This window comes from Strix uralensis, chromosome 3 (genome assembly GCF_047716275.1).
Source record: "Strix uralensis isolate ZFMK-TIS-50842 chromosome 3, bStrUra1, whole genome shotgun sequence".
NCBI classification, from domain to species: Eukaryota; Metazoa; Chordata; class Aves; order Strigiformes; family Strigidae; genus Strix; species Strix uralensis.
Window position 1 is genome coordinate 83,302,575 of NC_133974.1, and position 26,063 is coordinate 83,328,637.

The 26,063-nt window shown below is 42.2% G+C and overlaps 1 protein-coding gene across 3 annotated transcripts in view; it reads left to right on the forward strand.

The window, feature by feature from the left end:
- TSNAX (translin associated factor X) overlaps positions 1 to 16,707 on the forward strand; it is a 28,838-nt gene extending 12,131 nt beyond the window's left edge. For 2 of the 3 annotated variants that reach the window (XM_074863130.1, XM_074863128.1), the window contains 2 exons: positions 10,610 to 10,737; positions 12,391 to 14,222. In XM_074863130.1, coding sequence (XP_074719231.1) covers positions 10,610 to 10,737; positions 12,391 to 12,765 — 503 coding nt within the window. In that variant the 3' untranslated portion in view covers positions 12,766 to 14,222. Of the gene's footprint in view, positions 1 to 10,609; positions 10,738 to 12,390; positions 14,223 to 16,608 lie in introns of those variants that run through there. The other variant, XM_074863131.1, reaches the window with a different exon arrangement.
- Positions 16,708 to 26,063: the final 9,356 nt, after the last annotated feature.

Consider the following 26,063-nt stretch of genomic DNA (forward strand, 5'->3'; position numbering starts at 1 on the left):
AAAGCTGCCTAATACATATTTTATTCAGTATAATAACTGTTAGCCTATAAATAGAATAGTTCTATGAGTATAATGCTTGGGAATATTGTTTGCCACTTGTAATTGTTAAATGCTTTTTTTGGGGTTACTCCAAGCAGTTGTTCTTTTGACTTGAAGATAAAACAATTCTGGCAGAGCACTAAAGGAGTTTCATGCTTTCCCTCATTAAGAATAGTGCTAATGGCACGCAGGACGTTTCCCCAAAGGACACTTGCATGAGCTCAAACACTGAGTATAGCACTAATTGAACAACAACAAAAACTGATGACTGTTTTCTACATGTTTCTTAACAGTACAGATTGTCCCAGGGGATGATTAAACAAGCAAACAAAGAGATACTGAAATAATGAAGTCTTTTTTTAATGTAGAGCTCTTCATTTGTTATGTTAGAATGTTCTGCTTTGTTGATATTTTTAAAGCTTTACTATTTGTAATATAGAATTCCTGCTCCTTTACCCCACTTTGCAGTGTATACCTTATATATCCTGTGAGGAAATGTGTACTGTTTCTTTAAAATTGTTGTGAGACACTGTGCAAGAGAAGGACTGGAAAATATTGTAGGAATTTATGAAGGGGAGGAAGAAATTTTTGAAGATTTTATATATGTATATCTCTGTGTTTGGGTATTTTTATATATAAATATCTAAAATACTAAGGAAAATATTAATTGTATACAGGAAAGACCTCTATGCACCTTAAAGACAAGAAAGAGAGTGCTCTGCAACATGTTAGCATTTATGGAATTATTCTGAGCATGTTCTAAATCTATTCTGCATAAATGCAATCTTGAGGGAGGCTAAGACAGTTAGGCTTGATAGGTTGGCACTGTGTGGGATTGAATAGAGTACCTTTTTAACATGATTTTGTTAAATGAAATCTGTAGCTGTTTGAAGACTCACTCAATTTTTTGTTCCTTAACAATAAGGGCTTGTGAGAGAATAGTAAGGCTTTTGAGATGTTAAACTATTTTCTATAGGGCAGCTTGACTGAAAAACTTCTAGGAGTGATAGTTTTAACTATGTGTTGATGTTTTTACAGTGTGGTTATTAGATTCTGCTTGGAGCAAGTACAGGTGTGGTATTATCTTCACAGCTGATAGCCGTGCATAAGACAAGATACGGAATGAGGAGACCATAATTCTTTTGGGGCTTCTTCAGTAGAGCGACATAGAGTGATGATAGTAGGTGGAACTAGAGCGTTGTTGGCTGACCTTTCTGTTTGCTGTGTGCCTGTGCTAGCAGCAGTGGTGAGTGGAGTGGTGTGCACAGAGAAGCTCATTAGCTCTTTATCATGTCTGCACTTGCTCTCAATAGGATTAGATGACGAGGCTGTAAAATGTCAGCACCTTGTCAAAACTATTTCTCTGACTGCTTCTGCTGCTGATGATGTGGGAAGTTCTGTGTAAAAGTTCAGCATTGACGCAGTCCAACACATAATTTATCTGGTGCAGGCACTATTTGTGTTCTGCAAGAATGATATAATGGAGCTTATTTCTGTCTCCTCCCTTATACCATTCAGAGTCACTTTAGGTGTGTAATCATACTGCAACAAACTGCATTGCTGGACTGGAGAAAGTCAGTTAAGTCTGTGTGGATGAAAAGGAAATACTTCAGTTGTGCTAGAATACTATTTTTTAACTGCAGTATGTAGGACCACCAGACATGATGCTGTAAGAAATGCTGTGTGGATGAGTGAGGTCCATCCAAGCAAGCCAGATTTAGGTTACTGATTATTTAAGTAATTTTGGGTTTTTTAGTATTGTATGAAGGATTTTGATTAGAACACAAACTAAAGAACCATCCAAGTGATGCTTTCTGTGTTACCTGTTTTTTTGTTCTTAACTCTCCTTCACTCATAATATGGAAAGAACATCTCATACTTGAGCTGTGCTAGTTATCTTTGTATTTGTAGATACCTATGTATTTCTGAAATAATACCAAGGTAAAGAACTATTCTGCACATTGGGAACAGTAGAAGTAGGACATTCTTTTCTTCTGAGGGAAGCTTAAAAAGTGTAGTAAAAATAGGTGGCATATTTAATCATAGGTTGGCGATACAAAGGAAAAGCTTTTTACTGCATGAGGAAGGTGTCATGAATTGTAAACATCTCACCCAGGAAAAGGTTTGAATACACCTAAAACTTGAAAGGAAAGCTATCCATGAAGGAAGCAATCAGGTTTCTGCAAGATGGTGGGAAAACATAGCAACACAGGAACAGGATGTAACTGAAGAATTAAAGTTAATCTCTTTGCTGTTGTGGGTGAAAGGTAAAATGCCAGAACTGGAAACAAAGTTTCCTGATTATACTGGAAAATTAACAGAAATTGCAGTGAATAAGCTAATATTTATCAGATCTAGTTCTGTTAATTTCTTTCTCTGTTTCTCTGATGTTCTTCCATCAACAAGCATGCCAACAAATTTTGTCAAACTGATTTTCTTCACCCTACAAGTTGCTTATTTGAAACTTGATACCTTCAGCTTGTTGCATTTTGTTACGCTTTGTTTATTTCTGGTTCATGCCTTTTTTCCTAGGTTCTTCCATTGAAAGTAAAAAAATAGCAACTGCACAGCCTTTTTACTTTCTGCTGCAGGGTTTGTATGTCCATACACAAAAACTCAAAATAAACCTGGGAAAATGAATGTGAATTCAGACATGACCAAACAGGGCATGCACTATGTGAGCACTGATTATCAGCTGATCCTTGAATGAGCCATTGAGTTCAGCATAAGCCATAAATTCAGCAGGAGCCATTGAAGGCAACATAAGACTGTTAAGAGAAGCTATATACAGTCTTTTAAAGATATGTGCTGTGGATCAGGTGAAACAAAGATTGTCCTTTCCTGGTTCTAACTTAAGACCTAACTGTCCTAAAGTTCTGCGGTATGTTATGGCAAATATTGCAGTTACTTACATGACAATCTAAAACTGGTGATGTTGTTTGTCTTTTAATTCAGTTTCATAGCTAGCAAATAGAGGAGACCTTGTGCTCTGGCTCAGGAATTTTTTTTCAACCTTGCAGCTGTTAAAAGCAGTCATTCACAGACCAGAGCCCTCCAGCCTTTACAGGAACCAAGTGCAGGTGGAACATGAGAGAAGACCAAGAAAAAAATCTGTGAACCTTTTTTGTTTGTTTGTTTAAAATCAGCAGAATGTGTCATAGAACTACTCCATTCCAGGAAACAACTACTATAGCACATCATGATTAGGTTTTTGTTTTGCAGTCATGTGGTGAGAAATAGCTCTTAGTGAGTGGTGATATACCTTTTTCACCATATCATCAGATCTGTATTTATGAGGATAAATGGCCACCATTGGTATTTCTTACATGCTAGTGAGTTGGGGCTGTTGCACGGAAACATCATCATCTTTAGGAGAACTTTCACTGGAGTTTGAACTGAAGAAGCTGTGTTGTGTTAGGTGCTCTTTCTTCTTTGATCATTGAACATCCTGGCTGAGTCAGAGCTTCCTTTCTTTGGTGTCTTGAACCCTTGCCTTCAAGGCCGTTACATAGTGTAAAATTTGCTGTCTGACTGATTGACTTTTAAAAGTCTGTATCAATGATCAAGGCAATTGGAGGGGAGTCAAAGAGATCAAGAAGACTACTTGTCATAGGAATAGTTCGGGATTTTTCTGTTTGTTTTTTAAGAACTTATAGAACGTAGGCTGCTCTTCAGAATTACTACATTTTTGGGGGAATAAACAAACCAAACCCGTCAGAACAAAAAACCTGGTTACAAAAGTAACCATGGTACATCCCTCAGGTCTTCAACTAGGAGTGAAATGAAAGCTTGTGAATTTTTCATATGTGATGAGTTACGTGCAAGAAACGTAGCATTTGTCATATGTACACGTTTCTAATAACGATAACAAAGAGGCTTGATTAAAGTATTCTCTGCAATCAGAGATTAAAATATTCTTTGCAGTTCTATGCAGGGGTTTTGTGGCTGTTTGGGGAAATAATTTAACTCTCACAGGCACCTGTGCCTATTAAATAGGGAACCTATATTTGTTTCTGTAGTTACTGGGAAAACAGGCTAATCTTGGGATTACATTTTCCCTAAAGTTTGTGTGTATTCAGCTTTAAACAAAGTGCAAACAATATTAATACTTCAGTATCTGAAATATATCACTTCAACACGTGCATCTAGAAGGGAACAGAACTTGGTGGTCACAGATGTGTCAAGTAGCAATTGGCTCATCAACAAAGCATTCAGGGCTTAATATGAGAAATTTGCATCAGTTTAATTACTGATACAATAGTAAACTGGTTTAGACAAATCACTGCTAGATGTAATATACATTCTTTATTTATATTTCGTTAGTAATCAGTTCAAGGTTGTTTAAGTCTGACAAATACATCTGGGTTTGTACTGATTACTAAAGTAATTTCAAAACTGAATTGATAACATGGAGCAGTTTGTTTACGTGGATGTGGATTTAGTTGTGTTTTTTCTCTCTCCAGTTCCCTTAAAAATTCAGACTACTCATAGCCTTGTCTGCCATAATGACTCAGCTTTTGAAGTATTACTCAGTGAATAGAACCAGATTGTTTTCCCCCAGATTTGTAAGCTTTTGTGGACATTTGTTCTAGTGCTTCCATTTGTATTTGTTTAGTCCCATTTTATAAAATCCATCCCTGTTAGAATTATTGTTTTAAGGCATTTTCACGACAGGATGTCCAGAGAATGCCTGTCTCAGAGGATAGTTGGCTTTACGCTCTTTCAGTGTACTCTCATAAAATTAACCTTTGACTTCATGCACACAATCAACAAAGCAGTTGGATTGTTTCACGGCCTCAGTTTTAGTTTAATTACTTAAGTTTTTGTCACTTATGCGTGGAAAGAGACCTGTGAATCTAAGGAATCATTGCCAAGTCTGCAGAAAACTTAAATGAAAAAGACTGAGGTGTGAATTGTCAGTTTATTCTTAATAGGATGCTGACTCTGAGGCAAAATGATTTAATTTGTGTATTAATACTTTTAGATTTATTGCTTGTACTTGTTTCAGTTGATGTACCTGGTTAATTATTTGCTTATTTCACCAGTTCTCCCCTTCAGTGATCAATATGCTTGTAGAAGTGGGTTCTTTAAGTCTTACCATCCTCCCAGTATTCTGCAGAGCTTAGCAGTAAGGGCCCTTCAGTTTAACTTTGATTTTTCTGTTTGGGATTTACACAAGAATATGACACCTATTTTTTTTCTGGGTTGTGTGGGGTTGTGGTTGTTTTTGTTTGGTTTTTTTTAATGAGAATATAACTTGCCAGCCTAAACATGATGATAAGATAGATCTGTGGCTGTGCTGTTTTGATTTTGTAATGAATTTGCAAGTGGGTAGTTTCACATGACTTGCCCTGTAAATTATCTGCCCCACCCTTCATATAGTGATCCTAGAAGAAACTTGCTGTGTAGATTTTCTTACAATCTTTTTAGTGGCTGCTATGGGCCTGGGATTCCTGCTGCAGGGTTTAGGGGAGGAGCTGGGTAAGAGAACACAGGCTGTCATGTGCTTGTGTCCCTAACCATCAGCACACACTGCTCTGTGAACAAAAAAATACAGAGAAAGAAAGAGGACAAAGGGATAGAAGGAAAATGAGTTTGAGAAGAAATAGGGAGAAGCAGCAGCTTGTTTGGGAAGATGGCAGGTAGCATTGGCATTGCTAACCTTAAGAACTGAGAGGCATGAAATCCATTTTAACCCATTTTTAAACTGTTGAACAGATACTTAAAGGAGAAAGTGAAGTAAACAGAATTTTAGGAGGAAAGTTTCACCTCTTTGATCGGTCATTCTGGGTTAAAACTTTCATGTATGCAGGCATGTACAATCTCAGGTGGAACTGGATTCTGTTTACCCTAACCTGAGTCCTGCAACCAAGGAATTTCTATTCTTTACTCATTTTTTAAATAGAACTATTTTTTCCTACCCCTTATGCATTCATTTGACTCTTTGTTTGAGTGCTCCCATGACTTGGTTTTTTGAAGAAACCGGATTTCTTGCTAAGTTTCTGCTTAACAGATCTGTCTCAGAGATTGCACATGTAGACAAGTCTTTCACATCAGCTGATACAGCTGGCAAAAAAAAGTGCACGAACTTTCAGGCACAAATTTCCTCCTTTTCAGATAATATGTGCTTAGAAGATATCTCAGGGTAACTTTCTAGTTCTTATGTAGAAAATAAAATTCCAAAATGTAGAAGGAAGCTGTTATACTGGGTCACTGGAACTTATCACTAGTACAAGCTATTTATGTAGAGTAAATGTAATAAAATATCAAAAATACTTAGCCATTTTTTTACCTCACATCTGTAATTTTAAGAATTGCTAGTAGAAATAATACAATGCTTTTAATTGGGATTTTTGGTTGGTGTACTAGAAAAAAAAAATTACAAAAAAGGCAGTGTTACAAACTATTCCATTACTGGCAACTCAATCTGTAAATAAGCCAATTTTGGAATAAATCCAAAACAAGAGCATAAGGGGAAAGGTATTGTTGGATGGAGTAGTGAAATGGGATGGGGTTTTTCACCTTGGGGATTGTTTGCTCAAAATAGCGGATGTCCTACCATTAAGCTAAAACATAACATGTTTAAACATCCTTCTATCTGCAGGTGGAAACACCTTATTTCAAGGTCTTGGGTCATGGAAGTGTCATGTTGTAGCAACTTCTGGAAGAAGGACTTAAAAAAGGAACAAAAAAAAGTCAAATATGAGTATTTTTTGCGAAGTAGTTGTTACCAGGATTTGTTACCAGTCTATTTGTAATAGTAACAATTTTAAATCAGGTTTTGTAAGCCTTACTTGTAAATAGTAGGAGATAGATTCCCTAATTGTGAAAAGGTGACACTAAATGACAAACCAGACTGTTGTGTGCAACATTCACATGGTGGCATTAAACAGAAGAAGTGAGGAGAAGAGTGGGACATGTCAGCTCGGGTAAAACGACGAGAGGAAGTAAAAATGTGTGTGTGTATATGTACATATAAGTATGCCTATATAAAAAAAGGAATAAAAACTGAACTGCGGAGCCAAACGCTTATCATGGAAAAGGACAAAACCTGTGTGGAGAAATAGTAAAGTGGTGTGAACTGAAACTGGAAGTTATGATGGATCAAGAAAACTGTTTATTAAAAAAGTTTGAAAGCTGATTTGATCTCTCTGAGAACTTGGGAAAATGCCAAGTTGATTCTTCATATGTGATAGTTTTCTCCACAGATAGCAGAGAGAGATTCGCAGAGATGTCATGTTGAGGGCTGCTGTATCTGGTAGCTTACAGCTTATCTACAGAAAAAGCCAAAATTTCGTAATGGATTACTGGCCATGTTACATCAGAGGGTAAGGCAGGAAAAGAACGGGTGATGAAATCTTCCTCTCTGCAAGTTTTGAAGTTACTTATCTTAGAAGATGCTTTTATCTAGTATTCTTCTATTGCTTGTGCCCAGAATGCTTTATCCAAATTCCGTTGATTAAGTTACTGTATTTAATTGGCCTTGCAGCTCCCTGTGTGTGTTCTGATCTGTGAACAGCTTATGCTGAGTGTGGCTTTGGTTGCTGGATGTTTATTCTGCTTTTCCCATTGCTGCTGTACAGAAGCATAAAGGGTGCAGGCTGAACTGTCATTCTGAATTGCCTCTGCTCACCTTGCAAATACACACTTAAAAGGAAAAAATGCAGGTCACTCATCATGCTTTTGTGGTTGTAACGTGGAAAGTTGCCTACAATTGAATTTTCCCTTGAGGTTACCTCTAGTTTTTTTGGGGTATTTCCACCCTCATCTGTTGTTCAATTCTATGGTCTCTTCTTTTTGATTTAGACTTTTTCTTTGATACAGGTGAAGACTAAATTTGCTGCTTCCTGCATATCTCTGTAGGTTGAGGTCCTGGCCCTGTAGTGGTCAGTTGAGGATTTTGAGATTATTCTAATGTGTGGTGGTTTAGCCCCTGCCGGGGTCTGAGACCACGTGGCCGCTGCCCGTCCCCCACAAAGGGAGTGAAATACAAAGCCCCAAGACTGAAATAAGGAAAGGTTTAATACAACAATGCAATAGCAACACAACAAACAACAACAATACCAATAACAGTAATAGTGATAGCAATGAACAGAGCAAAATAGCTACCAAATACAGCAGTGAGAAGCACGATGTACAAAACCACGAGTGCACCGCGGGAGCGCTCCCGCGCCAGGAAAATGTGACCTGCCAGGATGTGACATCGGCATGGTATCTGAATAACCCGGCTAGAGCTCCCCCCCTACTGCTGGGGAAACTTAACCCTATCCTGGTTAAACCAGGACATAATGGAACCAGGATTCTACTTTTGATACTCTTGGGTACCTCCACATTTTCTCACTTTATGCACTGGCAAAACTATTGTCTAATCCTGGTTGTCTTGCAGCATGATGTGGCAGTGTCACCTTTGCTTCCTTTGAAGTGAAACCCTTAAAATGACTCAGAATGGCTCTGCTAGAGCCGTCTTGGTCATGTTACAGTCTGTTCCTTTAATGTCCTCCTTTGGTGCTTTCTCTGTCTATAGGTCAGATATACACATGCATTGATTTTATCTTCAAAACTTTTTTTATCTTAGTCCTGCCATGGCTGTTTGTTCCAGGTTTGTTTCTGCTATTTTTCCACTGACAGTGCCAATTTCAGATTTCTGCTTTGAACTTTTCCCACATGCTTTCCCCAAATCTGGTCTCTGCATGTAAGGAAAATCTGACAGAAGCTGTGAAATTGCTGTCTGAACATCCAAGCTCTTTTTTAGATCTCACCTTTGCTATAATGCATACAGAAAATCACCATCTGCTAAGTAGGTAGTGAGAGGTAATTGTGGCAGGTGGCTGCAGATGGCATATAAATCTGGTACAAGCTAGATTTGTTATCCAGTCTTTTATTTCCTTGCCAACACACCAACTCCTTTTGTTGCCCTTCATGTCTTGTTTTTAGACTATCAGGTCTTTTGGGCAGAGCTGTTGTTGCTCTTACTGGACATCACAGCCCTGCCTTTTTTTTGTTTTTTCTTTTTTTTATGGTGTTTTTTTTTTTTTGTCTGGAGTGATTTATAACAACAGATGCTTTGTCCTGAACATGAATTTCACCTAACCTGCCTCTTTTAGGGAGCCTGTTCACGAATTCCCACAAAATAGTGAAGTGGGAAACTCAGTTTTAAACAAGTGTTTACTGTTGCTAGTGTCTTGGTTTAGCCAGGATAGGGTTAAGTTTCCCCAGCAGTAGGGGGGGAGCTCTAGCCGGGTCATTCAGATACCATGCAGAAGTCACATCCTGGCGCTGAAGCGAGACCGGTCGGTTAACACGTGTGTTATGCCATCGCGCTTCTCACTGCTGTATTGGTAGATATTTTGCTCTGTTCATTGTTATTACTGTTATTGTTGTTTTTTGTTGTTTGTTGTTTTTTGTTGTGTTGCTGTTGCAACCTTTCCTTATCTCAGCCTCGGGGCTTTGTATTTCACTCCCTTTGTGGGGGAGGGGCAGCGGCCGCGTGGCCTCAGACCCCGGCAGGGGCTAAACCACCACAGCTAGTAAGATGGAACAACAGGAACTTTCTTTTTCTGTAGGTGAGCTGCCTTGCTTTTGATTTATCTGCAGTCTTGTTCTCTGCGTTGTGTCCTATGTCTTTGTGAACTCATGAAATAGTAATCTGCGCTGTCCATTGTACAAATGCTGATTTTGAAAAACTCTGTTATCATAGAATGGTTTGGGTTGGAAGGGACCTTTAAAGATCATCTAGTCCACCCCCCCTGCCATGGGCAGGGACACCTTCCACTAGACCAGGTTGCTCAAAGCCCCGTCCAGCCTGACTTTGAATGTTTCCAGGGATGGAGCATCTACAACCTCTCTGGGCAACCTGTTTGAGTGTTTTGCTGCCCTCATTTTAAAAAATGTCTTCCTTATATCTAGTCTACCTTCTTTTAGTTTAAAAGCATTGGCCTTTGTCCTGTGCAACAGGCCCTACTAAAAAGTCTCCCCATCTTTCTTATAAGCTCCCTTTAAGTACTGGAAAGGTGCTATAAGGTCTCCCTGGAGCCTTCTCTTCTCCAGGCTGAACAACCCCAACTCTCTCAGCCTGTCCTCATAGGAGAGGTGCTCCAGTCCTCTGATCATTTTTGTGGCCTCCTCTGGACCTGCTCGAGCAGGTCCATGTCTTTCCTGTGCTGAGGACTCCAGAGCTGGACACAGCACTGCAGGTGGGATCTCACCAGAGCGGAGTAGAGGGGCAGAATCGCCTCCCTTGACCTGCTGGTCACGCTGCTTTTGATGCAGCCCAGGACACGGTTGGCAGCTTGGGCTGTGAGTCATGTTGGGGTAAAATTGCTGGGTCATGTTGGAGTAAAAACTGGAAAATGTTTATCTGCTGTGTTCTTGGTCTGGTTTTTGTACTTCAGAACTGTGCTATGTTAGATTATGTTTCAGTGTTATTTCTGGATTATTTTAGTTTTCACTTTTTGCTAGTAACCTTAAAATAGTCTCACTCAAAAGATTTCTAAAAAAATAAATAATTGTGAGCATGGATCACTGCTGGAAAGTTTGAATCATTAGCTTAATTCTTCTGCTGTTTCTCCAGGACTTCAAGAATATGTTGAGGCAGTCTCATTTCAGTATTTTATCAAGACACGATCTTTGATTAGTGTTGAAGAGATCAACAAACAACTAATATTTACAGCGGAAGACAGAGAAGAAACAACAAACATGGTAAAATTTTTTCTTATGTGACAAACATCTTTCTGGGATGGAAATGCAATGAGTAGGCTTAGTCACATTTTGGCATCTGATTAAATAAGGCCAGTTAGTGGAATGGTATTAGATATACATGTGGGCTTTGACTCACTTGTTCAAAACATGCTTTTCATTCTGGCAAGTAGTAAACTAAATCCGTGGGATACAAGTTTATAAATTTCACATCCTTTTTATTCAGAGCAAACTGAACTTCTGGTAGGGGGAAAGATCCAGGATAGTGAAATACTAGCAAACAAATATAGAGGAGGGGTTTTTAATGGCTGGGACTGCCTCTAAGGCCTAACGGTGTATAGTGATGTCACAAAAGTCGGGGGAGACAAATGAATCCGAGGCAGGGTGAACTCCATGAATGAAGTCTTACTGCTGGTGCTGAACGAGTCACAGGAGGCACTGTATTCAGCTTCTGTTAAAATGCACGGCGTATGTCTTCGCTTAGTCGTTGGTAACTTTCCTGGAGTTGATCTTGATGCTTCCCCTCAGAGAACAAGCTTGTGTTCCATCATACCTGGGCCCTAATACCGTATCTGCTGTTTCTTGACTTGCCCATACTCCTACTCTGTCCTAAATAGAACTTTTTGCGTAGGGACAAACTGCTGCCACCGACCACAGTGAACTGGGTACAGTTTGATTGTTGATAGGGGACAAAAGGCGATTTTGTAGTAATGTACAGAAATACACATGCGGTGCACTGCTGCTTTAGATGAATTCCTCAGTCTGCTTCCATTGAAGAGATTCTGCTGTAAAGCACTTCTTATTCTTTCTTCATTCGCTTTGTAGGATATTTGCAAAGAAGCCAAGTTTTTAGCTTAACTTCATTTGTTCTTACCAGAGGCAAACCCATTGTGGCACACCTGTGTTAACAAACTGTGAAGCTGTTAACCCCTGCATACACATCTCTGACCAGATTTGTGAATTTGGGTGGATAGCATGTTATGGGAGCAAGGAAACAGGAAGAAACCGGTGTTGTCTTCCATGTTACCAATATGGTAATAAAAAAGTATTGGAAACTTGGATATAGGAGAAAGCTTGTAACTTTGTGATGAGTTTTCTTCATGAAGTATTTTTTAAGCTATTTTAATGAGTGCAGTTGATATCAAATGCATCTGAGAGAACTGTACCTATCAGCTTCTTGTAGAAAATAGATTTTGAAATTCCAGATGCTATTACAAAATCATAATTTATTTTCATAATGCAGATTATTTTTGATTCTTGGTTGCTTCGGTAGCTTTAGACAGACCATATAGGGAAAATTTAAATCTTTTAGGCTGAGATCTGTCAGCCTAAACAAGAGTGCCTAAAAGGCAACTGCAAATAAATGTTGGTACAAAGACGTGATAATTCTGTTTGCGACTAGAGATGGTAGAAGTAGGGTATGTTTATCATGCTTTGCTAGAATGGAAATCACATCTCAAGTGGAAATGATGCTTTCCTACCTTCTGGTATGCCTGAAGGAGATTAGAAATCAGACTGTGTGGAAGTGCCATGCAATTTAATTTTCCCAAATGTTTTTAATTACCAGTTATGTTAAATAAGTTAGTGTGTATTTGAACCATTATAGACTGCTTTTCGTTGTTCTCTGTACTGGACTTTGTTCTGTTCTGTCCTCAGACCTCCAATTCCCATGATAAACAACCACACACTTGGAGCCTGAAGGTAACACCTGTAGATTACCTGCTGGGAGTGGCTGATCTAACTGGAGAGCTGATGCGGCTGTGCATCGGCAGCGTTGGAAATGGTGACATAGACACGCCTTTTGAACTGAGCCAGTTCTTACGTCAGATTTATGATGGGTTTACTTTCATTGGCAACACTGGACCTTACGAAGTATCTAAGAAGCTGTATACCTTGAAACAGAGTCTGGCAAAAGTAGAGAATGCCTGCTACACGTTAAAAGTACGGGGATCTGAAATTCCAAAGCACATGCTGGCTGATGTGTTCTCCACCAAAGCAGAATTGATTGACCAAGAGGAGGGCCTTTCTTAAAATAAGGAGATTGTTGCAACTCAGAAGGAAGGAGGACTTAGAGAAAGATTTCTAGTTAGGGTTTGTGGGGTTTTGACCCTTCTCAAAGCTTTTTAGGTAGAGACATTTTTAGTTTTGTCTATGAGAAGATTGTTTGCAGTGGTAATTTGTAACCAAAAGTACTTTTTATGATGTGCAAGAGAACGAATGTTTGACTTTGTCCTCTTGGTATGGAATTTCCTGTATTGCTCCATTGTATCTGCTTTCAGAATGACCAGAATTTCCACTGTCTTCTACACCAGTGACTGTCAGATGTGTGAGTCACCTCAAACTGTTGTGGTTGCTATCAGTTTTCAGCAAGCACAGCAGTAGAAAAAAAAATGATTAGGTACTGTTATTTAGCATTATCCACAGGTTTCTGCTGACCTGTTTTCTGAGTATTTGAATTCTGTACTAATGTCACACCTAAAACAATGCACCTATGTATGTGTAAGTTCATCCCTTGACTTGAAACTGAGGTGGTCTCAAAGGTGCCATGTAACTAAAGTTATCCCTGTTTAATGCTTTTGAGCATGAAACTGAAGCTAAGTCAACTTTTCACCGGTTGATAATGAAGCTAATTGCACAAGGTAAATACCACTGTGCACTCATTATTTTGGGGCTCTGTTTAAATTGAGCTCTGTTCAAGTTAACATTGGTACTTCACGGTTTTGACATGAGCTAGAAGATTCACCGAAAAAAAATTGTGGAATGTATTAGTTTACACTTTTTGCAATACAGTTTAATGCAGAATCTGACATCTTTCTGTTTGTAGACAAAAGCAGAAGACCTACCAAGTATGTTTAACATGAATAATTTGGTGTTAGGACAAGCAGGTTTTGGCCAAAACAAATGTGGTGTGGTGTTGGAAATCTGTTCTCCATTGTTTGTGCTGCCCTGAGGACCTCCAGTGGGGTTGAACTGTTACATGTGAAAAAGGGCTAGCCAAGCTTTAAATATCTGTTAGCAGGAACTATATCATGTGCATGTTCCTATGGAGAGGAAATTGCAAGCAGAAATAAGGCAGACATTCTGACTTCCACATTTATCTTTAAGGTGGGTATGTCACCATTGGCAAAAAATCAGGGCTTTCTGCCGGTGTCTGAAGTTAGAAAAGTCTGATAATGTACATTATGCTAAAGGAAAACAGATAAAACAACATGATCTTTAGACTCCAGGAAATAGGCCTCCCAGCTGCAATTGAAAATATTGCATGTTTTTTATTTCCACTTCCATATGCTGTGATAGTGCCAATATTTTTCCCATGAGCATGTCCTGAGTAGCTGGGATCATCTGATACATGGATAGGAAAGGGTAAAATACATTTATGTCACATTTTTCCATTGTTTCCACATAAAGCAATATGTGGTGGGTTGAACAAGGAGTGGCTTTTTTCCTATTGTTTAATACTATTTTTTACAATAAACTCTGAAAAGCACTCACTGCCTGTACGTTGGTCCTTCTGCCTCTTGGTCCCAGTGGTAAATAACAGTGCCAGTTTCCCACTGTGCAGGACTTGACTCGGAAGTTTCACTCCATTCCTATATTCATACTTTGAGGAGCAGTTTCTAATCCTGAATCTCTTTTCTCTTTCTCCCTTAACTTTATTCTGTGAAGTCCAAAACCTAGTTAGGATAGAAATGCCATGTGATCCTCTTGAATTAAAAAAATGCAAAGGATTCCGATGACAAAAGTTTATTGCTGGAATAAATCTTCAACAGTACCCATGTTTTTATATCTCTCATTGTTTTTTTTTTTACTGCCTTTTTCCTAACGGGAGAAGGGGAAAGAAAGGAGAAGGATACTCATTAATATGGAACGGCTTTCAGGTTTTTTTCTCCCAGAAATATATGCATCTAGTATTTCAGTTGATTCAGGTAAGAGTATAGTTCTGTGTCTTTTGGCACAGCTAAATTTGCTGCAATTAATTTCTTGTTGAGTGTATGTGTGTGAAGTGAAAGCAGATATTGGTATTGTGTGATATTAAACAGAGGTCTGTCTCTTGTCTGTCCTAGCAACTATCAGGTGGAATTTAAAAATTTTCATGGCATAGTTTGAAACGGGATGAGATGAACTGCAGCACGTGGCAGCACTTGGCCAAGTGACATTGTGCCTCTAGCCATGGAATGAGCACACAGTGGCCACCGTGTTAGTCAAACAGCTGCTGCTTTTGTACAGTCATTCATTATTTTATAATTACAGATGTCTAAAAATAGGACTTTTTTCCTAGCAATCTCTATAAGTAGAGGTTCTCTCAAAAAATACATATTGGTTCTAATGATTTTGAGATTTAAATTTTCTGTAAGGCAGGAGAAAACTTTTTAATGACAGACGTGATTTCTAAACTTCAGGCTTCCTGCCCATAATCAAAACCTGTGAGTAATTTCTAATAGGGAGCAAAGTGTATGTGTGGTGTATTAAAACACCAGCACAGATGGGAAATAGCTAATGGCCTGCAAACCTCCTGCTCAAGGAAATATTTTCCCCCAAAAAACAATTACACTGTGGCTATTTGAAAAGTGACAGACATTTATCAGCAAAACAAGCTGCTAAACAAGCAATGGCAGTTTTCCCATTTCTTATCCCATTACTCTGTGGAGCTATTGATACCTTTGGTCTACGGCCAGAACAGGACTACGTCATAGCAGATGTTTCATGAGGGCAGCTCTGCGTGCTAAAAATCATCTGCCTTTCTAGAATCTCCTTTCTCAGAAATGACTTTTCTTTACGGGTTCACTTTTTTCCTGACTATTAATTTGCAGTGAGGAAAATAAACTCAACCGCGTTTAGCTTTCCAGAACTGTCGGAGAAGTTATGCAAGAGAAACTTCCTGTTGACAGGACACGTATGTCTGTCTACTTTTCCTGCTTGCTTGGATTTTCAGTGAGTTTATTGAAAATCAAAAGCAAAAATAAAAGAAAATAGGACCTTTTATAATATTTAGCATATTAGGTGCCTTATGGAATTCTATGGACCAGATTCTGGCACTGCCCTCAAAGACTTTGCAATTTTATAGTAGACAAAAGAGTAGCCAAGACAAACAAAAGGAAGATGGTAGAAGCCGGGGGGAGATGAAGTGACAGGATTTTTACCAGAAGACTGTAGTAGGTTGGTTTACCACTTCCCATTTCGGAAAAGAAACTTGCCAAAACTTCAGAAGTTTGGAGTGTGACAGTAAAGGGTTAGTTGGGAAGGGCAAAGGCAGTGGAGAGGCAAAATGTAAGGAAGTGAGGTAGAGACAAAGGGGGGAAGAGTGGCAAGGAGTGGGACAGCATGGAGGAAGAGCAGGGTGAGCTGCAGGACAGCGAGTGCACATGTGAGTAGGGTGGGACTGGGAGGACGTGGGACAGGAAGACAGTCCTGCAAGGAGTTGAAAACAACACTTCAAAACCAGGTGACTCAGCTATAAAAGAGACTTGGATTTGACCATAGGAACGAAATCTAAAATGACCACAAGGTCCCCGAAGCATCAGTTTGTCTATCCTTGGGTCATAAATAAGGGGAACTTGATTTTCTGAGCAGCTGAGAACCTGCAGGTCCTGGACTGAGCAGGGTTTGCAGGCTTCCAGCCATGCTGTCACAAATCAACAACAAGTAGACCCCGTACCGCCCAACTTGCCATGCACGTTCCCTTCACTCCTATATTGGTAGCACTACCACCCTTTGCAGCTGTTAGAAACATGGTTACATACAGTTTTTAAGATAAAGGAATGCTTACGGTGATCACTGTTTTCCCCTTGTGTGCTGTTTACGTGTCCATTTTGCTGTCATTGCTGCTTCAACCCCCTCTCTGTTTCTTCCCTTTCTTTACTTATCCTTTCTTAGGCTGTACCGTTCTTTGGAGGAGCCATTGCCCAGGTCCATCCCATGGTTCGGTCCTTTCTGTGTGTAGCTGGAATCCTGGGGTAAATCATCTCCATGCAGGAAGAGGAATCAGTTGTTTTCTTAGGTAGGTTTGTCTACTTGCACCTCCAAATTTGGAAACGGTGCTCTGGCTGTGAGGGGAGAGGTCTGGTACTCCTGCACGCAGATAAGGCCTGGTGCGTATGTCCTACGGCAGCCATGGTGCCATGTGTCAGGATGGATGGGTGGGCAGGTCTCATGTTGCTTTTGCAGGTCAGCAGACCTTAGTTATTCTGAGGTTTGCAATCATCCTGAGCCAAGGTAAATTGCCTACAAACATGAAAGAAGTTTCTTCTCCAGTTCTGAGGAAGATTGTCTTTGAGGAATATTATTTCCTACCAACTCTAACACTTTTTACCTGATGCATTATTCCTTTGAAAGGCCTATTTGCAGAATGTAGTAGAAGAGACCTGCCTATGACTTCTTGTGGAGACAGTCAGTGCCTCCCTGAACACTGGCCAAAAGTGATGTGATGGCTCCTTTCTCAGCTCCTCCCACAGGCCAGGCAGGCTGGCTCTGGTGTCTCTCCGGCCACACAGGGGGGCTGACCTCAGAGCCTTCACTATTGGATTTTGCAGACCAGTGACTTGTGGGCTCATCCTCTGTTTTTTTGTTTGGTTTTTTTTTTGTTTGTTTTTTCCTAGTGGTTGTGTTTTCATGTCATGCAGATGTTCATTCCTCCCAAAGAAAGAAGCTGTTGTGTATTCTCTGCTCCGCCACTGCCACAGCATGTCAGATGACTTCTTAAGCCCATCATAAACTGTTTCTTGGGTAGTGGTGCAGTGCAGATTTCATGGGACATCATCTATCTTTGGGCACTTCTTCCACAGTCCTGTGCTTTCCTGCAGGCTTGCAAGTCCCTTTTAATCCACAAGGGTCCTACCACTTCCATTTAGTTTTTCCTCAGGGTCCTCCTCTCTGATAGCCCCAGCAAGAAGAGCTGACAAAACTGATCTGGAAATAGCCCAAGTTTTTGTTAAAATGAGATTTTGCATGCTTGGGGACAGGAACCAGATGGGCAAAGGATGCACTTGAATGGACAGTCCTGGATGTTTCAGTGTCACAGGAATATTGTGCTGGCAGTCTCATTTTTAGAGGGAGTAGGGGTTTCTCTCTTTGCAGCAAGGACTGATGGTAGGTATGTTTTGCTCTGCATACCTCACACCTGAAGGGAAAGGTGACAGACAGGAGACACCAGGACTGTGAGGGAAAATGAGTCAGATGAAGCAGTATAAGGTCACATAGCAAATCAGTCAGGAGCCTGGGATTAGATGTGGCTCTTTCAACTTCCATCCCAGCTTTCACTGCTGCAAACCTGAGCTCCTTCTGCTCTCCAGAGTCAGGCAAGCCAAGAAGCTGCTCCACTGAAATGCAAAGGCCACTCGCATGTGCAGGTCTGTCACCTGCCACATGTGTGTGTTTGTGTGCCCAGTGGGCAGGTAGCAGTGTTAGAAACGCTGATCATAGAATCATAGAATGGTTTGGATTGGAAGGGACCTTAAAGATCATCTAGTTCTAACCCCCCTGCCATGGGCAGGGACACCTTCCACTAGACCAGGCTGCTCAAAGCCCCGTCCAGCCTGGCCTTGAACACTTCCAGGGAGGGGGCAGCCACAGCCTCTCCGGGCAACCTGTTCCAGTGCCTCACCACCCTCACAGTAAAGAATTTATTCCTTATATCTAATCTAAATCTATCCTCTTTCAGTTTAAAACTGTTACCCCTTCTCCTATCACTACATGCCCTTGTAAAAAGTCCCTCCCCACCTTTCCTGTAGCCCCCTTTAGGTACTGGAAGGCTGCTATAAGGTCTCCCTGGAGCCATTTCTTCTCCAGGCTGAACAACCCCAACTCTCTCAGCCTGTCCTCATAGGGGAGGTGCTCCAGCCCCCTGATCATCTTTGTGGCCTCCTCTGGACCCACTCGAGCACATGTCTTTCCTGTGCTGGAGACTCCAGAGCTGGACACAGCACTGCAGGTGGGGTCTCACAAGAGCGGAGTAGAGGGGGAGAATCCCCTACCTTGTCCTGCTGGCCACACTTGATGCAGCCCTGGATACATTTGGCTTCCTGGGCTGTGAGTGCACATTGCTGGCTCATAATCTGTTTTCCATCCACTACTACTCTCAAGTCCTTTTCCTCAGGGCTGCTCTCAATCACTCATCGCCCAGCCTGTATTTGTGCTTGGGATTGCCCCAACCCATGTGCAGGACCTTGCACTTGGCCTTGTTGAACTTCATGAGGTTTTCACAGGCCCACCTCTCAAGCCTGTCCAGGTCCCTCTGGATGGCATCCCTTCCCTCCAGCCTGTCGACCTCACCACACAGCTTGGTGTCATCGGCAAACTTGCTGAGCGTGCACTCCATCCCACTGTCCGTGTCACCAACAAAGATGTTAAACGCTGTTGGTCCCAGTAATGACCCCTGAGGAATGCCACTCGTCACTGCTCTCCACTCGGACATCGAGCCATTGACTGCAACTGGTGACCCTCCAGCCGGCCTTCATAAAATCCTGTTGCGTGTAATTTTCTCAGCAGAACCGGTTTTTCTAATCCTTTCATGGAGCTCCGTGTGCTTGGCGCTGCCCCCCCCGCCCCCAGCCGTGCCCGCAGCGGCACGCGCTCCCCTCCCGCCGGCAGCGCGCGGACAGGGGCCCGACGGGCGGGCAGGGCCGTGCTGACACCTCGTGGTGCAAAACGCTTCCTCTGCCTCCTTCCCAGACCTCTTTTCCAGCCTTTTCAACTCAGCCTTTGCCCACGGTGGCTCCTAGTTGATGTGGTGTTGCAGAAATGTTGCTTTACAGGAGCAAAGCAATAATTAGCAATTTAGATGCTTATTTCTTCATTTGAGGTACCTGTGCAGTGTCCTACCAACTTGCAGTTACACCAGTGTCCCTAAATCACTTGGGCTTATTTGAGATTCTTACATCTCTATAAAAACTTTTATTGTCTATTAAATGTTGGGGTGGAGTTTGTCTGGGTCCTCCTTTAAGAACGCATTGTAAGGGGAGCCACAGACATTTGTGGTGAGACCTGAGTTTGTGACTAAATCATGACCGTCATTCTAAAGAACTTAAAAGGTTTAAACTCAATCTTAACAGAGCCTGGCTCTACAGGAACTGATCAGGAAAAGCAGGGCAGCTGTAAGCTTTCAATTTATTTTAAATATATGCTAGACTTTATCGTCTCTGGGCCTGCCTTCTTAACTGAAAGGATGCGTATTTGTCAGCTATTAGAGAACACATATTTGTTCTGCCACCTAGTGTCCAGTTCTAGAAATACTCAAAGCAAGCTTTTTTGGGTGTTAATATTTGGGAGTTATAAGTTATTTTCTGATTTCTCTTTAAATTCTTACAAACACAATTAGTGGTGCAGTGTAAGCTTCATTTTTAGACTTAGGTAGGCCTCTGATAGTAATAAATCATGCTCAGCACCTTCTACTATTTGGAAATTTTGGGAATACCAGGGAATAGCATATGCTTAATTTATATCTCCTCATATGTGTGTATGGTGTTTTGAAGACAATAAAAAGCCATGAGAAACTTTGACTAAATGTGTTCTTGCAGACTTGCGAGTTATACAAATACTCTTATTTGAACTAGTACTTTTAAGGAGTACCAGTGCTAATAGGGATTTGTAGACTGGAGTCCTAAATTCCTTAATTTATATTATAATCATGCTACCCGTACAAGAAAATGCAAGCCTTTTTTTAGCTGTTGAACTCCTGGTATAAAATCAGATGCTCCTGCGTGTGTGAATGTGCCTGTGTACTACCCTGCCATGACTATGTTTGCCACAGAAAACCCTCAGGTAGAAGGCACAAGTGGCTTTAAACCCACAAGAAAAAGAAGTGTCTGTGCTGCACTCTGTGAACATAATGAGGCTGGGGTTGGTGTTTAAGCCCTGGGGCATTGCCCAGTTGATGCTAAAGGTGAGTTGTTCCCTCTCGTTGCACTGGTCCATTGGCTCTCCCTTGCCCTGTGCTGCTGAGGGGTGCCCTGGGCCAGGAAAGACCTGGCATGCACCGCAGCAGAGGGATGATGAAATACCGCAGTGGGCTTTTAAAGGGGATAAAACAACCAGAGTTGTTGCTTGGATCGCCCCAGTGGAAAGGGACCGATAACAATCACTTGTAAAATTGCATCAATAGACATAGAAATGGTGGCACTGTCACCATGGAGATTTATCTATTCTTCTAAAAGTCATTCAAGGGTCATTTAAGGGTCCTTCTCCTACAGGGCCCATTTTTTACTGAGTACTTTCCACAGGATACGCACTCAGGGACTGAAAGCCATTGAGCAGCAAGATCTCCTGTTCTTACACCCACAGTTCCTGCTTGTCCTACACCCAACACCAGGGTGGTGGGCTGGCACACTGGAAATGATTGGGCAAGGCTGATGTGTCTGGACATGTGGCTGCAGATATCTATTGCTACCCAGGCACTCTGCAATACTAAATTAGCCCTGTTTTATGTTATAGTGTCACAGTCATATCTGAACATCTTTGGCTTTTTGTAGTTTAGCTGGGGCCAGATACCCCATTAATGTAAACTGTGTTCTGGATTACAGCCACAGGAGGAAGGAGATGCTAGTTTGTTTTAGAGCAGTTCCTTTGCCTGTGGAAGATCACAGGTTTTGGAGGGATTTCCGTCTTTTTCCGCCACAGCTTAACAAAGACTAAGATTTTGTACAAACCTCTGAATGTATAGGATCGAACTTGCATTGTGTATAAAGGTAGGAGAGAGTTGGAGTCCTTTCTGTCTTTCGGATAAACTCAGGTGAGATTCTAGCTGGTGTCTTCAGTAAAAATACTTTGACATCCCTAGCTCTGGCAGGGAAGTTAGTGGCATTCCTCACCTGCTGAAACTTAGCAGCTACATCCTGCAGCTCTGTCTTGGGTCAAAGCTCTCCCTGAAGTCATAAGGAGCTCTGGGCAGCACTTGATGGTCCCTCTGGGCAACAGGAAAACCCAGAGATAAGCAGCTACAAAGGTGTCTCCACACCTTGGCAGCTCTTCCCTGGACTGCTTATGGCCCTGCTTCTTTTCTGAAGATTCTGGTCACCTTTGCTTTTGGGAATTGCACTTTGCTGTAGGGTGTTACCACAGGGGGTTGCTGATGCAGCACCCAAAAACAGAATAACAACTGGTATATGAGTACATACTTGTATTTTTGCTTTGTTTCCTGCACACTTCCCTCCCCGCTGCCCTGTGCACACACACGGAGCATACCTGTAAAGATATAGAAAAGGAGGTGAGCTGTGAAGTGAGAGAGTTAGCTTGCGGTGAGATATCCACTGTAGTAAAGACAACAGTTGACTGAAAAAATGCAGAAGAGCATTACGAGACTGCAGAGTGACAGGATGGGGAAACAGATTGTGTGTAGGTAGATGTGAAGCGATACAGGGGAAAATAATCTCTGTGTACCCCCTTCAAGATCAAAATATTGGGATTTCTTTCCATGAAAATATCAACTCAATGCTTGTCAGCAAGCAAAAAAGCCAGTCAAATGTTAGGAATTATTAGGAAAGGACTAGAAATAAAGATGAGGATATGCTGTATAAATGTCACCGTAGGAATCCCGGTGTCATGTGCTTTTGAGTGTGACTCTGATCCCTTTATCTCAAAAAGGATATAGCAGAACTGGAGAAGGTCCAGAGAAGGGCAGAAAGGATGACCAAAGGTAGGGAATAGTTTCTCTATGAAAGGAAACTATGGAATTCCAGTGGGCTGGAATCGTTCTGCCTGAAAAAAAGGACGTTAGGGAGGGTATAATAGACATCTACAGAGTTATGTATGCCATAAAGAAGGTGGGTATGGAGCAGCCACTTACTGTCTCTGGCAAGAGAAGAATTAGACACTATCAACTGCAGCTGGCCACAGCCTGGCTCAGAGCAAGCACAAGGAGCTGGTGCCTCGCACAGTGGATGCATACCTGGGGAGCCCCTCACCCATCAGTGCTGCGTGTGCCAAAAGCTGAAGAGGGCTCAAGCTGGGGCTGGGCAAGCACTTGGAGAGCATGAGAGCCACTGCAGGTTACTGACTCAACAAACCAAACTAAGCTGAGGAAGCCTCTGAGCTCCTTTTGGGCCCAGGTTCCTTTCAGGTGAGCGCTGCTCTCAGCTGGAGGGTCGCCCTTCCTGGTGCTTTGCCCCCCTGCCCCACTGCAGGCGAGCGCTGCGCAGCTAGGCAGCCCCCGCAGGGGCTGAGCACAGTGACAGCAACAGGGACAGTGCACACCCCCGGGAGAAAACAGCCTGTGCTCTGGGACAGCTGCTGCTGCTGTTCTTCCTGGGAGGGGGATGCTGGACGTCTACTTGTGTGGAGGCAGCCACAAACATGGGGAGGGAGGATGTTGGCATAAACTGCTGTGGCCATACTTAGGCTCACATATGTTACAGCACAGGGGAATAGAGTTTAAACTGGGTTTCCCGGGTCATAGAAGCCAAACGCTTTCTACCAGAGTCTTACGCCTTTCACCTCAAGATCCCCCAGCAAACCAGCTGGGTTTCTCCTGGAGGGCTCGGGGCCGGGAGGAGGACAGGGTGAGGGTGGCCACAGGTCCTAAACACAGCAGGGTACAGCCCTGAGAAGCAGTGGGGATCCAGACTGTACATGTAGCAACGTGCAGCAGAGACCACTTGGGCACCTTGACACAAAGCTGCTGCTGGATGTGCTTCAGGCACAGCTCTGTGACACAAATAGGACCATCGCAGCATCCCCCAGGCTTGACCTGAGCTCTTGCCTCGCCACAAAATTCACACCACTTGAGCTAACACAGGTTTTGATGTCGATGTCCTTAAATTGTTTGTCTGTTTGTAACAGGCTTGTATTGATTTAAGTTAATTTGGTTACCCAAAAAAAGGGTTGTGCTGATTGCTCTAAATGGATTAAATAGTGATTTTAGTTAAACTGATGGTAGGCTTGTGTGTAGACAGGGCCTGGAGCTTTGTAAGCTAATGACTTGGCAGTAATGCAGTGAGTTGTTTTAGACAGCTGAGACCAAGCTGTTTTAAATATAAGACTGTAAGTGTTACTATTCTAGTAAATGGTCCCCAAACGTGATAATTTTCCACTAACTTGAGCTCTTTCTGAATCCTGACAGATCTCGGATAACTCTCACTTTTCTGATAATAATTTGGCAAGTACTTTTACTCCAAATGGATTTTAGATTAAATCCAAGTGTAAAGCATGGAAAATTTTCATTTTTTTGGGCAAGATTTCCTAATTTCTGTTCACCTTCCCAGCCTGCTAAATTTTCCACATATTTGGCAATGGAAAAAAACTTCATCCTTGTTTTTTATAAAAATTCAGATAGAAGAAAAATGCAAATGAGCCCAGCTCCTGCCAACAGCAGGGACCTTTCCCCACAAGTGAGACCCGAAAGGAGGACAGATCCAGAAGCAGCTACTATTTAATTTCTTCACTCAGAAAAGAGCAAGGGTGAGATTAGCCCTTGGTCATTAAATCTTTTGTGCCCATATCATCTCAATGGGAAGAAACTATTGTATCTGCATAAAGTATTTCCTGCCTGCCTCTGAACCAGCCAGCTGAGCTTCTGTCAAGTGAATCTGCCTTCACAGGTCTTTTCTCTACCAACCTGCAAATCCCATTTTGATTCATCTGCTTTCTCTGTTGATGTTTTTTTCTCCAGGTTGGGACTGATATTTGAAAAGAACGTGACTCCAGACCAATGAGTCACTGAGCCTTGATTATCTTTGATTTGCAAGGAAGCCTGCTGAGGTACTGAATAAACCTTAGCTCAGAAAACAACAGTCCAGCAGGTAGGCTGTGATCCCTTTCTGTCTTAGGCAGGTTTGTGGAACCAGAAGCAGAAAGTTGGTGGCAAGATGGGAGGAGACTTGATGCCTCAGAGGACAGAGAGAACAGGAGGAAGGAAAAGCTTAGGGCTACCAACAGGACAGTGATTGGAGACGAAGAGTCTGAATTACCTAGAGAAGTGAGTACATGGTAACCACTGTGCACTAAGACAAATTTTTGGCAATGAGGTTTCTATACCACTAGTGCATGTCAGGTCCTGACCTGTCTTCTGCATTCCTGTATTCTGGAATTGGAACCCAATAACCTGGAGCACACATAGAGCTGAATCTGTGGGAGGGGGACAAGACAAATCAGGCAAATCAGGGGTTAGAGGATTTCTGGAGGAGCTGCGTTGCAAAGAAGGAGTAACAAACTGATTCTTTGTCCAAGACATAGGCCAAAGAGATCAAGGGAATCAGCACCGTAAAAGCAAGCAGGTTCTGTGTGACCCAACCACCGCAGCTTGCTGGTCAGTAAAGGGTAGGGTAGGGTGAAAGCACAGCCAAAAGGCAGTCCCACGCCATAAACTTGCTTGTAACCCTGAGGCAATAAGCACTGTGGAAGCCATCCCCATCTTCACTGACCCCCTCGCCAGAGAGATCTGCCAGTGGATGAATGCCCTTCCGTTCCTCCTTCTAACCTGCAGCATGTCCCCAGCCGTTTGTGCAACCCCTAGGCCTGCAACTGCACTCATCCCTCTCACATACATCCTCAGTGCCCACACCAGGGTGTATCAGCATCGCAGGAGTACTGATGAATCGTTCTTATGTGAGGGAAAGGAAGTTGACACTCCACTATGCACTTACAAGACTGTGGCATAGCAGGACCCTGAATCCACATGCCTCCCAGACCCCCATTCATTCCCATTCATCACCCAGGATGTAACATTCAGCCCCCATAAAGTAAACCACCAGCAGCCAGGAGCTCTTCCCAGTCTTGTATCCAGCTCTACAGCTCCACTGAGCAAGGCTCAGGGGCCAGTCATTGAGACATCTTATCCAAGTCCGGAGGCTTGGGGGTAGATATATTTGTCAAATAATAATTAGAGTATCACCTTCTTGCCATGAACACCTGAAATGCAGGTGAACAAATCTTAACCAAACTGACCAAAACCTTTGCAGAGAGATGATGGGACAGCTGGACTGGGAATAAGGCCATTTATCCCCTCCTTCCATTTGCCATCAGGTGGTGTCTGAGAGCTCCTTCTGGACAGCTTCAAAGCTATTCCAGGCTCACAGAAGAAAATGCTGCCCACGAGGGATGCCCTGCCCTGGAACACAGCCCTCCCTGGGCTACAAGTTGTAAAATAAACTCTCAGATCAGAACGGCTGGCTTTGCTACAAAAGACTACAAAGCTCACAATGAGTAAAAGAATATCCTACAAAATCCTTCTTCAGACTTCCCTGAGCCTCATCCATGAAACAATTAGTGGATGCTCTTGTTTTGAACTCTGTGACTCACTCTTGTAATTCAGTTGTGGCCTGTGATCACTCAGTTGCTTAATGCGGTGCAGGGAAATAGGCAATTGTGAGAATTTCCTCTTTCCCTCCCTCAGCCTCTTGTAG